The 15,430-nt window shown below is 34.0% G+C and overlaps 2 protein-coding genes and 1 pseudogene across 3 annotated transcripts; 2 read left to right on the top strand and 1 right to left on the bottom strand.

Moving 5' to 3' along the window:
- The first annotated feature begins 2,790 nt into the window (after positions 1-2,790).
- On the top strand, positions 2,791-3,507 carry LOC18439247 (uncharacterized). Its single transcript, XM_006849416.2, has one exon. It carries the CDS (start codon positions 2,791-2,793, stop codon positions 3,505-3,507), a length of 717 nt encoding a protein of 238 aa, XP_006849479.2.
- Positions 3,508-5,632: 2,125 nt separating this feature from the next.
- Positions 5,633-6,749, bottom strand: LOC18439248 (protein MAIN-LIKE 2). Its single transcript, XM_006849417.1, has 3 exons — positions 6,318-6,749; positions 6,041-6,205; positions 5,633-5,953 (listed from the first exon to the last, which is right to left on the bottom strand). Exons 1-3 carry the CDS (start codon positions 6,747-6,749, stop codon positions 5,633-5,635), a joined length of 918 nt encoding a protein of 305 aa, XP_006849480.1.
- Positions 6,750-10,773: 4,024 nt separating this feature from the next.
- On the top strand, positions 10,774-14,862 carry LOC18439249 (non-functional NADPH-dependent codeinone reductase 2-like; annotated as a pseudogene). Its single transcript, XR_016053900.1, has 4 exons — positions 10,774-11,141; positions 11,222-11,465; positions 13,629-13,808; positions 14,057-14,862. The product of XR_016053900.1 is annotated as a non-functional NADPH-dependent codeinone reductase 2-like (transcript).
- Positions 14,863-15,430: the final 568 nt, after the last annotated feature.

Raw genomic sequence — 15,430 nt, 5'->3', positions numbered from 1 at the left:
ATCACTTGTCGTTGAAGAGGGATCATTTTTCCATTCGAATTACACTTTTTCTCACATCATTCTCTGTAAATTTCCTAAGTGCATAACAGGGCACTTATGTCCTCTCTCTACTCGTTTTTCTCTTTTTTTCTTTCTAAACAACACAAAACTCCGGTGTTCGTAGTAGGCATTTGATTCGAGCACATAGAACGTTGAAACATTGGAAATTGAGTTTCTAGTTTTATATATCTCGATGACAAGTTATCCTGCTTATGCACGCTATTACAATATCAACGAAGGACAAATATCGTTTTGAGAAAGCGCTACATGCCACGGTAATCCTTTTTGCTCATATTTTTGTCCCTATTCACCCAACTGATTTTTTCAACACATTATCCTTTGAAAAAATTACATATATATCCGTTATACTTTACATTATTACGGTTGCACCTAATAGTTTCCGTTATACTCATCTGTCCATTTTTTATCTTTCATAACGTCTTTTTAAAATAAAAACACTTTTACCATTTTTCAGATGTTCAACATCCGAAAACAGATGCAGCTAGAACAGTCACTTATCAAATTTCGGATGTTGAACATCCGAAATTTTGAGCGCCAAGACTTCCCGTGCACGGGCAAAAACTTATATGTTTTTGTTTTTATAAAGTTGGGAAAAACCGATCATTGAAGGAACGTACCCCCTTTACTGTCCCTTATACAGTAACCCACAAATTTGAAGATGTTGACTCACTATTTGGACGTGATTGGTACCGTTCTTACTCTTTCTTTATACAGTTGATTAATTAAAGTTTATTTATCTCTTATTATTTAGATATTTAATTTTGTTAATAACATTTGTTGCGTATTTGAAATTAATAAATAGAATTTGTTTAATATTGATGAAGTTGTTTTTTTATATAATTACTTGTTGTTTGTATCAAGTTGATACATTGTATTCTTTGTTTTGGCCAAAAAATTATTAAACTTGTTTGTTTGTAATAAAATTTGTTGTTTATTTTGTGTTTATATGAGTATTACTCACAATTTTAGTAGTACACTATTTCAATATATTATGTAATACTCAGATTTTATGAACCCTAAAGCAGTTAGAAATATCCTAATTTTTTGGTAATTTTTTTGTAACACTAATTTTGCTATTCATTTAATACATGAGTATTGATGATCGCTACTGACAATTTTAGTAGTACACTATTTCAATCTATTATGCAATACTCATATTTTACCCTAAAGTAGTTAGAAATATACCAATTTTTTGTAATTTTTTTGTACTGATTTTTTATAACACTAACTTTGTTATTCATTTAATACAGTAGTATTGACGATGGCTACTGAGGGAGTACAACTGGTCTTCCGATATGGGGGGTCATTTGAGACGAATGCAGATGATGGAGGTGTTATTTATAAAAGATGAAAATTGAAGGTCACCAAGTATAATGGGAATAGTTCCTTCGAGGAACTAAAAAATCATTTTGCAAATTTAACGAAGTGTGATCCAAGCAAATTAGCTATTATGTACCACAACACAAGTCTATTTAGTGGGCTTGATTTGATTGATGTTAGTGACGATATAGATATATCTTTTATGTTGGGAGGGGAATCTTCGAGAATTATAGTATATATTGCCGAGGCACGACAAGAATTTGTTGCTGAGGGCCCATCTTCAAGGAATAAGTGTATCTACAATTTATTTTTTCATCTATAAATTGCTTTATTTTAATCTTATATGTGTAGAAATTGTTGCTTCATCTTACATTCTATCGTTTGTCAACAGTCGGTGTAACACTTTACCTGAGCAAGATCAAAACATTGGAGTGGTGCCCAACCCTGAGCTCATACCAGAGCGTGATATGGAGAACATTGAACCATTAGAGAGTCCATGTAGAGGAGTTAGTAATGAGGTTCAATTGAATGTTGGGCAATTTTTTGAAAATGTTAATGAATGTTAGCATCATCTAGTTGATTTGGCAATCCACAATAATTTTGTTTTGAAGTTTGACAAAAGTGAATTAGGACGGATGTGGGCAAGTTGTAAGGCAGATGGATGCACATGACAAGTGCAATGCTTACGAGTTGGCAGCACCGCATACTTTAAAGTGAAATCTATGGTTAAGGAGCACACATGTAGCGGTCCAATGGGGAGGGTTCATCAGCCAGTAGCTCGTAGTGATTGGGTGGCAAAAAAGATTAAAGGCCGCCTTCTTGACCAACCAAAAATTAAAGCAAAAGATATTGTAAAGGATGATCAACGTGATCACTGGGTCAGGCTGTCCTACATGCAAGCTTGGCAGGGAAAAGAGACTGCTAGAGAGATGATAGATGGATCACATAAACAACAATACCTCGACCTCCCCCCTGTATATTGAGAAGATTAGAAGAACCAACCCGGGAACTTAAGTTCGCATCCACACTGATGAAGGCAGGTTCAAACGACTATTTATTGTCTATCGTCCATGCATTATGAGGTTTGTCAATGGATACAAACCATTAATTGGTATTGATGGAACATTCCTAAAAGGAAAGTATCAAGGCATTTTATTGTGCGTCATCACATTAAATGCAAATAATGGGCTCTTCCCATTGGCATTTGCAGTGGTTGAGAAGGTACCAGAGTTCGTATTGGTTCTTAAGTATATTGAGTGACCTCTTAAATGGAAACCCTAATCTGCCTACCTTAACCATTATATCAGATCGACAGAAAAGCTGTCATAAGCAATATAAAAATGCTTTCCAACATATTTTCTATCATTTTTCATGCGACATATGGGAGAGAACTTCAAGGGCTTTATGAAGATGTCAGCAAATACTGAAATATTGCTGATGGTGTTTTGGAAGGCTGCTCGTAAAGCGACCATTGGTGGGTTTGAGAAAATGATGTTTAATATACAGTATGCCGACCTAGAAGCATATGATTGGATTAACAATATTCCACCCAAATTTTGGGCAGATGCCTATTTTTCAAGGTCTATATACAATCATCTTACCTCAAATATGGTCGAGTCTTTCAATGCTTGGATTTTATCGGCTCAAAAGAAACTGATTATTACAATGTGTGAAGAAATAATGATACAATTGAGGACCAGGTTTGAAGAGAAGAGGGAATTAGGTAATACTTGGAGCAGCATGCTAGTACCAAAGGCCCAAAAATTACTTGACACGCGAAAGATGAAGGCTCGATTTTTGCACAAAGTTATATCCGTCATGGACATGCTTTTTGAGATCCACTATCTTGGGAAGAAGTACGTTGTCGATTTAATGCAGTGGACATGCAGTTGTAGAAAATGGCAACTCAGTGGCAGTCCGTGTGCCCATGCTATTGCGGCCATTAACCATATGCATATGGATCCCACTGTGTACTGCCTTAAGTACTTTACTGTGGAATACTTTAAAAGGGCATTTGAAACTCCCTTTGCACCTATCTTGGATGATATTAAGTTGACAGGTATTTACAACCGGACAGTGTTGCCACCAAGGACTACACGCCTTCCTAGTAGGCCAAAAAAGCAATGAAGAATATCCAAGACGGAACATCCGATCACCAAGCCTTTGAAGTGTAAACTATGCGGGGCAAATGGACATAATAGGAGGACATACAAAGAACCGATAGAGTGAACTTCATGTTAATATTGTATTCTTATATGGAATTATGATTTTCATGAATTAATGAATTGAGTGAATATGGTGTTTTTGTTGTCAAAATTGTGTCAGTGCAATCAAAATTCTTTGTCGTCATAAATCTTCTAATAGATGAGTTTGTCAATCTTTGTATCGAGATAGATGATTTCAATATTGGAAATCTTTGTGATAGCCTTAAAATAAGAAAATGAAATTCATATCCATACATCCATAAATGAGTTATTCTCATGTCCATGCATCTAAAAATGATGTCCATTTTTTTATTATGTCAATGCATCTTGATGTTCATGATCAATGTGATGTCTAAACAATTTCGGATGTTTGACATCCAAAAATGGTACTGTCAAAATCTAGGAAGCTCTTGGATTTTCACAATGAGTTTTCGAACATCCAAAAAGGTAATATTTTCGGATGTTGAACATCCGAAATTATCATATTACCGAAATCTCACTATGAATATCCAAGATTTTCATAGTGAGTTTTCGGATGTTCAACATCCGAAAAATTAATATTTTGGAATGTTGAACATCTGAAAATATCATATTTGAGGATGTTGAACATTCGAAAACTCACTATGATCCAGGAGCTTGCTGGATATTCACAGTGAGTTTTCAGATATTCAACATTTGAAAAAGTAATATTTTTGGATGTTGAAGATCCGAAAAATATCATATTTTCGGATGTTGAACATCCGAAAACTCACTATAAGTTTTCTGGATATTCACAATGAGTTTTTGGATGTTCAACATCAGAAAATATGATATTTTTTGATGTTCAACATCCGGAAACTCATTGCACTAACATTCATGGTGATTGAACCAACATTCATTGCATGTTGTTTCTTTGATTCCATATTGTTTCCATCAGTGATTATATGATTTTGGATGCACAGTAGCTGTCATTTTCACCACCATCAATCACAAGAAGTAATGTAAATAATGTTAAATTAATAAATCTCATTAATCTTATATCAAATGTATACTGGATAACTCTAGACAATGATATGATGTTAAACCCAATACACATATGCAACCACTAACAATCAAATTTCACCAAGACTCCAAGTCTTCTCAAGATGGCCCATGTAGCAACCAAAATGAAGAGAAAGAAAGGATTACTGATATTGGCACATAAGCACAATAGCACACATTGATATCAAGAGTGATACTGAAGATTCTGTAATATATTTAGTGAGTAGTAATAATACAAATACTATGACTTTTCATTAAAAATATGCTAGCTCTATATACTTAAGGTGGATTAATTTGAGACTCATGTCAAACACAACCATCTAAAAACATCATCTTATAATATAATAAAGAGAGCCTAGAGCTGGGTATGTCAAAATGACCAATACATTACAAAATGACCAATACAAATTGGGATCCTCAAAATGACTCATTACACGCCTCGCCTTCTCTTAGGCTGATACCATTTATTTCGTGTATTATATCTTCTAGGTTCCTCAACTGCAGGTTTTGTGGAGGGAGCTAGGTCTTCTACAGCTTGACTACTTTGACCCACTCCATCATCTCCAGCCTCATCCAATACAGCTTCATCATAATATTAATATTGTAAATGCTTCATCATGGCTTTTACGTCACCCATATCCACAGGCACAAACTTAGACAACATTTTAAAATCGTTGTTAACGAGATTAAGAACTTTCGGGTACCACTTCTGTCTAAGTGTAAGTGCCTCTGCCTAACATGATTGTAGATGTCTTAACTGCACTAACATGCACAACAAGATTACATAATTAGCATATTTAAACAATTAAATAGAACTAATAGGTAAAGAAAATACTATAAGAATTTATAGGTCAATATAAACGTACCAACTGGTCCTCATAACCTCGAGGTCATATTATATATTGTGGTTCATGAGCATGAACCGCTTTTTATTCTTCATGGATATGAGGTTGCAATATGTCTTTGGGTCGGTTAGCAACATTATGTATCAAAGGATGGGACACCAAGTTGTACCAGGCCTTGTACTCCTATGAGTGCAACCCATTGTCAGTATCTTGTTGAATATCAGGCATGATGCGGTCATGGCGAGACAACCAGTTAGCGATTTTATCTGCATTGACGTTTCGCCAGTCTCGCTGTCCAAATTGTATGCTTTGCCTCTTACTAACAACCAAGGGATTCCTAGGAATGCCATATTTTACTCCAAATTGCCAGCATACTCGGTCTGACATGTAGTGCTCAGCAATATCGTCAAATATCAATGTTGTAGGGCACATTACAGTTTGAAATGCTTGTTGCCTATCATCTGAAATGACCTCATCAGGGTTGAAATAGGGATTCCAGATTACCTGTTATATGATATGCAATCAGTCAATAAAAATAATTACAAATACTTAAAAACTATTGAAAAAATCAATATCAAATTATATACTAACCTCATTAGGTTGGAGGTTATCAATTTCTTGTCTGATGGAAGGCATTAAGTTATGTGGATTGCCATGATATTTCTTCGGAGGCTCCCATCTTTTGCCCCTAGGCATATTTGGAGGGATACTATGCGGTATGGGCCTCATATGCATAATATGCTCATATGACCAGCACTGCAATAAATTGAATAAGATAAATATTAAATATATTCAGATAAATATTAAATATATTAAGAAAACAATCTAAACTATTACGCTTATGTCATATACCAAAACAAATGGCTACCTGCATGAGAGTGGTTGAACCACTAAAAGGTCTTCGCTTGAAAGTGCAAGCTTTTCCAAGTGCGCGATAGAGGAATGCAAGGGTTGCAGCACCCCAAGCATATGTGCTGGCGCCCTCAATATCTTCAAAAAATTGTAGGTACCTTGGTGACACTGTTGAAACTGATGCATTAGCAAATATAGTTACACTGATGAGGAAGAGCAGATATGCTCGAGTATATCTATAAACTTGAATTGAGGTTGCATCAGGTGACAATTCCCTAAAATTCGCCTTCAGCCATGTATGCCTCAGGCTTGCCAAGTTGCCATCAGGGACTATACCCAAGTTATCTTTTATAAACTTTCGCAGGTCCTTGATAGGACGACATGTGACTGGGTCGCCATCCACAGCCAGTCCTAATATCTCGTATACGTCAAAAAGTGCTGGTGTCATCTCACTAATATGAATGTTGAAATGAAAGGTGTTGGTCTCAGAACGCCACCTCTCTATATTAGCTGCGACCAAAGGATGATCAATTCGGCCTGGCCGAATGATAGCCAACGGACCCAACCCAAAAGCATGAACTAACTGAACGTGTTCTCTTGTTAATTTCCATTCATTTAATTCTTCTTATCAATTCTAATTTCTTCTTTCTCCTGAAATACAACAAATAGACAACATATTAGAATCTATATATATATATATATATATATATATATATATATATATACATGTACTTTCCATCGGATGTTTGAACCAGATTACCATTTATTGAAAATTAACAAATAAATAGAATGGGCAGATGAATATATGCATATACCTGTCATTCCCATATGAAATATGAGCAATGTTCTAGATGAAGTTGCAACAAACTAGGGTCCTGAGGACCTCCTGGATATCCTCCATCGGGATGTAAACGATCCATATTCACTGAAATCCCATATGGTCACCATGTTAATCATAAGGCTACACATGTAGAAATTAACTAGATAACAAAAAAATAATAATGACATACTATTGATGAAAAAGAACATTGCTACAATCCATTAATGAAAGAAGAACAGTTCTAAAATGAAATTGTTATGCTAGTCCAACTAAGGATCGTATACTTGAAAATCGAAATCAATTAGTGAATATGGTGGCCAAATAAAGAATTGATTCTTTGAATCAAACAAACAACTAAGAAGAATTCAAAGAGTTATTAAAAAACTACTAAACAACTTCCATAATTAGCTACAGCGAAAAAATAGTCCCCTATCCAGTTCTTAAATCCAATTTAATATCTCTACTTGAAGAACTACTATGCAGACCCCTTAATTAACCAGATATGTACAATCCTCATCCACTTCTTTTATCAATAGCAAATTCAAAACCACATGAAATACTACACTGAGTCCAATTCAATGGACCTTGGCTAAACAATAACCAAACGCTAGATGGATAAACAAAAAAAAAACACAGTAGTCCCCTTCCAATAAACCATCCTCGACCAAAAACTAAAGAATTCAACTTTAATGAGTAACAAAAGTATTTCAACGGAATTCGACATTGATAAACAACAAATCATTTCATTATAGGACAAGAATCCAACTTTCATAAGCAACTAAATCATCAAATCAAAAACAAAGAATTCATGTTAGCTCAGTAACCAATCCATTAAAAAACCACGCAATTCAATCAAAAACTGAAGAAATAGATTTATAAATAGACGAACGGCTCTATAAAAAAAGAAAAAATTCAATTTTATGCCAAGCAACAATTTCAAACAATAACATAGAACAATGCTACTTATAATACAAGCAACATATTAAATCTAAAATATTCAAATAAATGTAGTCATTGTTACTTGAATCATAAATCATAAATCATAAATCATAATTCAAATAAATTCACTCATTGAATACTTTGCAAAATATTCAAAGTAAATATGTACTTGAATCATAAATCACATACAAATTTTATTTTTTAAGCTACTCAATCTATCAACTACAAAAATCAACAATTTACTAAAATATCAATAAATCTAACACAAATCTGTGCTTAAGACTATCTAAGAATATAAACCCCAAATTTAAGTAATTTATAGTTATACAGAGACCACAAAATTCCAAGTTCTCAAAACCCCCAAATTATAAATATCTAATTCAATCACAATGGAGCCACAAATTAATTCAATCTATACCAAAATCACAACAAATAATTAGTATGCTTGAGTACCCTAACCAAAATTCAAGTGGCAATCTAACTAAAAAATCGACCCACATACCTTCACAATGTGAAGTTGCTTCAAAATCCAAAAAATGCCGTCTGCCAAAGACGAACACTGTCGAAAATCAAAATAAAATTCTTTACCAATAAGGCAAACAATATCAGTCGCACTCTCAAAGAATGAGAAAAATGCAAATGCACCGTGAAATAATAAAAAAAATGTAGAAAATAGGGCGGACGAAGTTTACTCACTGTTCCGCTCTTTTCGGATGTTCAACATCCGAAAATTCCAAATTTTTGGATGTTCAACATCCAAAAATTGATAAGTGAACATTTTTTTTTAATCCTGTTTTCGGATGTTGAACGTCCGAAAAAGGGCAAAAGTGTCTTTTAAAAAAAAAAAAAAGATGTTATGAAAGATAAAAAACGAACCGATGAATAATAACAAAAACTATTAGATGTAACCATAATAATATAAAGTATAATAGATATATGTGTAATTTTCTCTTATCCTTTTCACTGGAAGTCCAATTTCCTGTCAACCATTCAAAAGACTGTTATATGGACAAAAAATTGTTTTCTTGGCGTATAGTGGACATAAAGTTCTTTAAAATGGCAGTCTCTTGGCTCCATGACGGAGCTTTTGAATCCTCAATTAGGAGACGTGTTCAAGACACTGTTTTGGAGATTTTGCATATTTTGTATTGTGTTGAATAATTCTCATTAATAACCATGTCATGTATTTTAAAAACAAGGGATTGTATACTATTAGACCATTGATCTTTATTATAAAGAGGTCACAATTAACCCTAGTCACTAGATATTCAATCGGATGGTTTGTGGTGTATCACGAAGTTCAATAATAAGTTTGAGTTTAGTAACAAGTACACTTATAACGATTTGATTTGAATTTTGATGGACAAAAATTGATTTGAATTTTGATGGACAAAAATGGTTGACTGTTTTATACTAAAAAAATGGTCTTTTTAAGTACTTATCCTAAAGGGATATGTGATGTAGTGGCAGCAACCATTAGCAAGAGAAAAACAAAGCTCTCTATTTCCTTTAAATAAAAAACAAGGCTTTTCCAATCAAGTAATTGTACTTGTGTGCTTCTGGTCGCCTACACTCCATGCCTACCTTTTAAACCCTAACAAATTGGGAGAAGTCCAAATATATTATACTTCTATGGAAGATGTGTACTCCCTCGAGTAAAACCCCACATGGGATTAATTTAGGGTTTTAAATTTCAGGGACGTAACCTCATTTGAGAGATGTAACCTCTTCGACCCATAGATTAGAGAAAAAATTCTTAATTGTACCTTTACACACTAGAAACAACGTAGTGTCTCTGGATTGAATATAAACCAGTGTAGAAAAAATCAGATCGGAACGATTAACTAGACATGGGCTAGAAGCGGTTACTTGGCACAAACTGGTAACCTATCCGGTACAATCGGGCAAGTCCCGTGCAGTCAAAAAAGTGTTAAAAAATAAATATATTTATTTAAAAAATCTAATAAAATATGAAAAATATATTTAAAGCATGATTAAATGAAGAACATCCAAATGAAGTTGAAAATTAATGAAAAAAATTGAATTTAAAGAATCGATTTGTGCCCACGTATTTTTGAAATTTTTCAAAAGAGATGGAAAAATGTAAAAATAAATATCAATGGCCAAAACAATTTCCAATCTTTGCCAAAATGAAGAAAAAAAAATTAAACAATACATTAAAAACAAAACCCTCATTTTCTGGGATTTTATATACTTTTTATTTTATTTTTATTTTTAAATACCCAGTCATTTCACCAAAATCGGTTGAAACTAAAACTAGACCGGTTTCAATCTTACCATGAGGTTAGAATTTGAACCTCCCGATTTTTACTACACTGATATAGACCGTCGAATTTTCAGTGGGTAAGATCTAAGTGTTTTGAAAACTCAAGATCAAAAATTTTTATTTTGAGAATAATCATCTAGTGATTCTAGGTGGTCCCAAAACTTCAAATTGAAAAAATCCTCCCAAGTAGGTTTTTTCCCGAGAGAGTAGATGTACACTATGCTCCCGTGAAAGCATAGTATACGTGATTTAAAATTAAAAAAAAAAACGATAACCATTACTTTGTCAACGATAGCGGTCGGCCCAGCTCCCACCTCACGCCTTCACATCTATCGGTTGAAATTATATCCAAGACTCAAGCCTCATGGATTATTTGCACAGTGGACCAATTTCTAAGGACATGGCTATATAAATGGTGATACAACATCTTTATGTTATGACATAGGGCTTCCTTAGCAGTACTGAGGATGGGGGGGAGAAGAAATGAGAGAAATTCCTCAAGTGGTGCTAAATTCAGGGCATAAAATGCCTTTAGTGGCCATGGGCACTGCACAATTTCCCTTTGTTGAGGATGAGTCCATGAAAGCCCCCATCCTAGAGGCCATGGTGCTTGGTTATAGACACTTTGATACCGCTAGTGTCTATTTATCAGAGAGGGCCCTAGGTGAAGCTGTGGTCCAAGCAGTCGATGCCGGCATTGTCAGATCCCGAGCTGACCTCTTCATAACCTCCAAGCTTTGTCCCGGTGATGCATATCCAGAGGGAGTCTTGCCGGCCCTCCGCGAAACGCTAATGTATGACCCCCTTACTGTTTACAGTCTATAGCTTAGCTGCTCTTGACGAAGTCATTCACTGTATTTTAACCAACTTTCAGGCGCCTGCAGTTAGAGTATTTGGATTTGTACCTCATTCATTTTCCGGCAAGGTTGAAGGGAGGAATAAAGACGGCCGAGTTTCGAGAAGAAGATATTCTCCCCATTGATCTCGAAGGGACATGGAAGGCCATGGAAGAGTGTTGCAGATTGGGACTCACTAAGTCCATTGGAGTTAGCAACTTTTCATGCAAGAAGCTGCAAGATTTGCTAGCCATCGCGACCATTCCCCCTGCAGTTAACCAGGTGATTCACGCTTTTTTTTTTTCTTTTTTTTCTTCTTCCTCTTCTTCTTCCTCCTCTTCTTCTTTCCTTTTTTTTTTTTTTTTTTTTTGTCAGACAAATAACATTATGCAAATGAGTTCTTGGTAATGACCATTACATTGTAGGAAAAGCTCCTTAGATTAAAACCCTGACTAGAAATATTTTTAGGACCCCAAATTTTGACTCCAAACCTAGCAGCAAATCTCAAAAAAAAAAGTAAACATTCATGTTCTCTCTTTACTCCCTTAGACAGGATCTAGGATTATTTTTAGGACCCCAAATTTTAAGATATAACCTCTTAATATAGCAATTAACCTCAGAAAGAATAAAATAAAATTGCACGCTCTTTGTGCCTGAAAAAAATAACATCCCAAAACTGAATAGGGACTATGCAACTTTCTAGGGTATGATTGAAGAACTAAAAATTTGTTAACAAAAGTCATATGATGATCTTGGACTCAGATTTCAAATGAAAAAAAAAAAAAGAACATCTAACTAGAAAGGAGCACATAATAAAGAAAGTAGCACCACTACTTTAATTAAATCACACCCTATACACGCTCAAAATAGAATAATTTAAATATTCTTATAGAATCAACCTAAAACTTAATTATTTTCTAATTAATTTACTGGAATATTATTAGGAAAAGGTTTATATAGAGCCGAGGCTCTAAACAATCAAATTAGAGCCCACCTCAAAAATTTCATTAGAAGAGGTTGTTTTGATGGCCAAATATCATCAAATTTATCATCTCGACATCAAGATGCATGGATATGAGAAAAAAATAGATTTTAAGTTTTAGAAATAGTTCATCTTGTAACGCATTTTTGGACAGTCAATTTTCAAGATTTTCAAGTTTTCAAAGATCTGCTCTTTCTATACTATTTTTTAAGCTTTAAATTTTATAATTAAAAATAAAAATATATTTTAAGGCTATCACAAAATTTCCAGTATTGAAACCACATTTCTCATCACTATTTGAAGGTGCGCTTTACTTTGATTGTTTAGAGCCTCGGCTCTATACAAACTGTACCCATATTATTATAGTATACATAACAAAGAAAGCAAGCAAGATCACTAATTTTAAACTTTCAATCAAGACCCAAAAATCACACCTAAAACCCTCTTTTGTCTTTTTCTACAAAAATCAGATCTAGGTTTATAAGAATATATGGCATAAAGCCATAAACAAGTAGCGTGTAGGGTGGTGACACTAAGCAAGAAAAATAGTCTAATGATTATATTACAAATAATAATAATTCTTTCATGTGAGGGCCACCAATAGCGGAGCTATTTCAGTAATCTAATAGCAAAAATCATGTGGTTTCTTAGTAAGTCAACTCACAACACAAATTTTAGAGGGAAAGAGTAGTTGGGCACTCACCCAAAAAAGAAAAAAAATAGTAGTTGGGCGATCAAAGATCCTCAAATATATTTGGACCCCAATTTTTATTTTAAATTTCGTTTTGATTGTTTTTTTATATATAAAGAGACCATTGATTTTCAGCACATAGATTGTTTACAAAGAGACCAATTATCAAAGGGTGCGGTTTCTATGAGATTGCAACCATAAAAAATTCAATCAAGGTGCCTCTCCAAATTTTATCATAATATGTGATTTTGCTGTAAAAAAGTTCTTAGGATTATCTGAATATCTATTATCATATTTAATTATAAAATTTCAAACTCATAAAATAGTTAAAATCAAGTAGATCTATAAACATATGAAAATATTGAAAATGGCCGGTCTAGATAATGTGTTGCAAGATGCACTATTTTCTGGGCTCAAAATTTTTTTTTTTTTTTTTTCATATTTATACATCTTGATATCAAGATGATCAACTTGATGGTTTTGTGAACATTAAAATTACATTTTTCGATGAATTTTTATTATGCATCATTAATTCTACATTTTAAGGTTGCAACCTTACATACACTTTTTCCTTTATCAAATTACTTCTTTTTTTTTAATGTTAACAGGGGATTTTAGAAAGAAAAAACGCCCCCCTTACATCAAATTACTTCTTTTTTTTTACTGTTAACAGGGGATTTTAGAAAGAAAAAACGCCCCCTTACAGTCTTTGACACCTTATATAAACTTTTTCATTGAAGCAAATAAGGTGGTTGATAGTAAAAATTGACAGGTCGAAATGCACCCGCTTTGGCAACGAAGGAAATTGAGAGACTTTTGTGGAACCGCGGGTATACATGTCGCGGCATATTCTCCTTTGGGAGGGCGAGGAGCTGTTTGGGGTTCCAATGCCATTTTGGAGTGTGAGGTTCTGAAAGAAATAGCTCAGGCCAAAGGAAAGACTGTTGCTCAAGTAAGCATTCATAATCTCTGCTCCCTTTCATCTTCTTCCTTTTTTGCATTTCCTTTTGTTAATCCAGCAATAGAATTTGAACTTGGGATGTAGTTTTGCAATTGTCAACACCTTAACTGATCGAACTCGAGCTCAAATCTCGCTGCCTCTTCTTCTTCCCTCTCTTTATTTTCATTCGAGTCGTCGATTATACAAGTGGTATTAGAGTTTTGCAAAAATTCTTACACAATTTTGAATGGGTTTTGCAGGTTTGTTTGAGATGGGGATTTCTACAAGGGGTAACGTTGGTGTTAAAGAGCTTCAACAGGGGGAGGATGAAGGAGAACCTCCAAATATTTGATTGGGAGCTCAATGAGAGGATCTGAACAAAATTAGAGAAATTCCTCAAAAGAAGTCATATCTTATTGAGATCTTTGTGTCAATTAATGGGCCTTACAAGAGTGTGGAGGAAATATGGGACGGAGAAATATAAAAGAGTGATTTACTTACGGACCTTAAAATTTTAGGTAAATACGGAATGCTCCGTTTATATATGGAAATTACAAAGCAAGTCGACTAACTTGCTTTTTTTCCTCGTAATTGCCTCTCGGTCAACTTGAATTTTGATTATTATTTTTTTAGCTTTTTAATTTTTTTCAGTAGTAGGGTAATGCCTTAAAGTTTGGGGCACTGTCCTTTTAATGAAAAATACTAAAAAAAAATAAATCAAAATTCGAGTTGATCGAGAAACAATTTTGAAAATATAAAAAAAAGTGGGTTGACCGTCCTTTTTTGTAATTTCTACTTTTAAACGAAATATTTTACATTTAACCTAAACTTTTAGGGTTCGTACATGAATCACTCAATATAAAACCTTGGGCTAGTAAGTCCATAAGGCCGTAATAAGATCAAACTTCTGTAAGTATGATGGTTTATAGGGTCAGTCTACACTCCACATCTATTTTGATTTGGAAGTTGTCAAAAGCTGTTCAGTTATACGAGTTTCTTCCCCTTCTTGATCACCATGAAGCATAAGTGTTTTCTACTAATTGTTATAGTCAAATGCTGTGCTGCAGCCTGAAACTCCATTTTGGAGATGGATTGAGGACCTAAAATATTTCTGATCACCTTCAAATCCATTTCTGCTCCCAAATATTGAACCTGGAGCTCCAAAATTGGCACATGACAGATCTGAGGAAAGTTCAAAATTCAAAGGTTGTTGTTCGATCTTAAGAGATTATCTTTTTCTAGTATATAGAGAATATTGGGCTTTATCCAAGGGAGTAAATAAACAGTATTCTCTCCCGAGAGCATAAAATCATTTCACTTCATGACAGATATTGAATCACTATTATGCCCATTCGCATGGTAAATCCCATAATTCCATGTGATACCCTAACTTTGCAATTGGAGTAAAATAGTCGATTCTCTCTATCTAATACATATATTCGAACAAGGGAAATGTTTTTATTTTTCCCAACAACATATAAATTATATGTGATCCTATTTCTTAACCGTTGGATTTGAATCAAACGGCTATGATTGTTCACACGACAATGTCATGGTAAATATTGTTTTATTTTTTCATTTTTTTACAAAAAATTATTCGATGAAATTTTGTGTGATCCATCATAAAATTAGGG

Source organism: Amborella trichopoda, chromosome 4 (assembly GCF_054954075.1).
Source record: "Amborella trichopoda isolate Santa Cruz 75 chromosome 4, AtrichopodaSantaCruz75HAP2 v2.0, whole genome shotgun sequence".
In the NCBI taxonomy this organism is placed as follows: Eukaryota; Viridiplantae; Streptophyta; class Magnoliopsida; order Amborellales; family Amborellaceae; genus Amborella; species Amborella trichopoda.
This window is presented reverse-complemented; position numbering and strand designations above follow the sequence as displayed.

Excerpts from the sequence above, each read along its gene's own strand:
- LOC18439248 (XM_006849417.1), bottom strand. The coding sequence starts at position 6,749 with ATGACACCAGCACTTTTTGACGTATACGAGATATTAGGACTGGCTGTG. Across the intron at positions 6,206-6,317 it reads GTTCAACCACTCTCATGCAG|TGCTGGTCATATGAGCATAT; the intron begins GTAGCCATTTGT and ends AATTTATTGCAG. Across the intron at positions 5,954-6,040 it reads ATAACCTCCAACCTAATGAG|GTAATCTGGAATCCCTATTT; the intron begins GTTAGTATATAA and ends ATCATATAACAG.
- LOC18439247 (XM_006849416.2), top strand. The coding sequence starts at position 2,791 with ATGTCAGCAAATACTGAAATATTGCTGATGGTGTTTTGGAAGGCTGCT.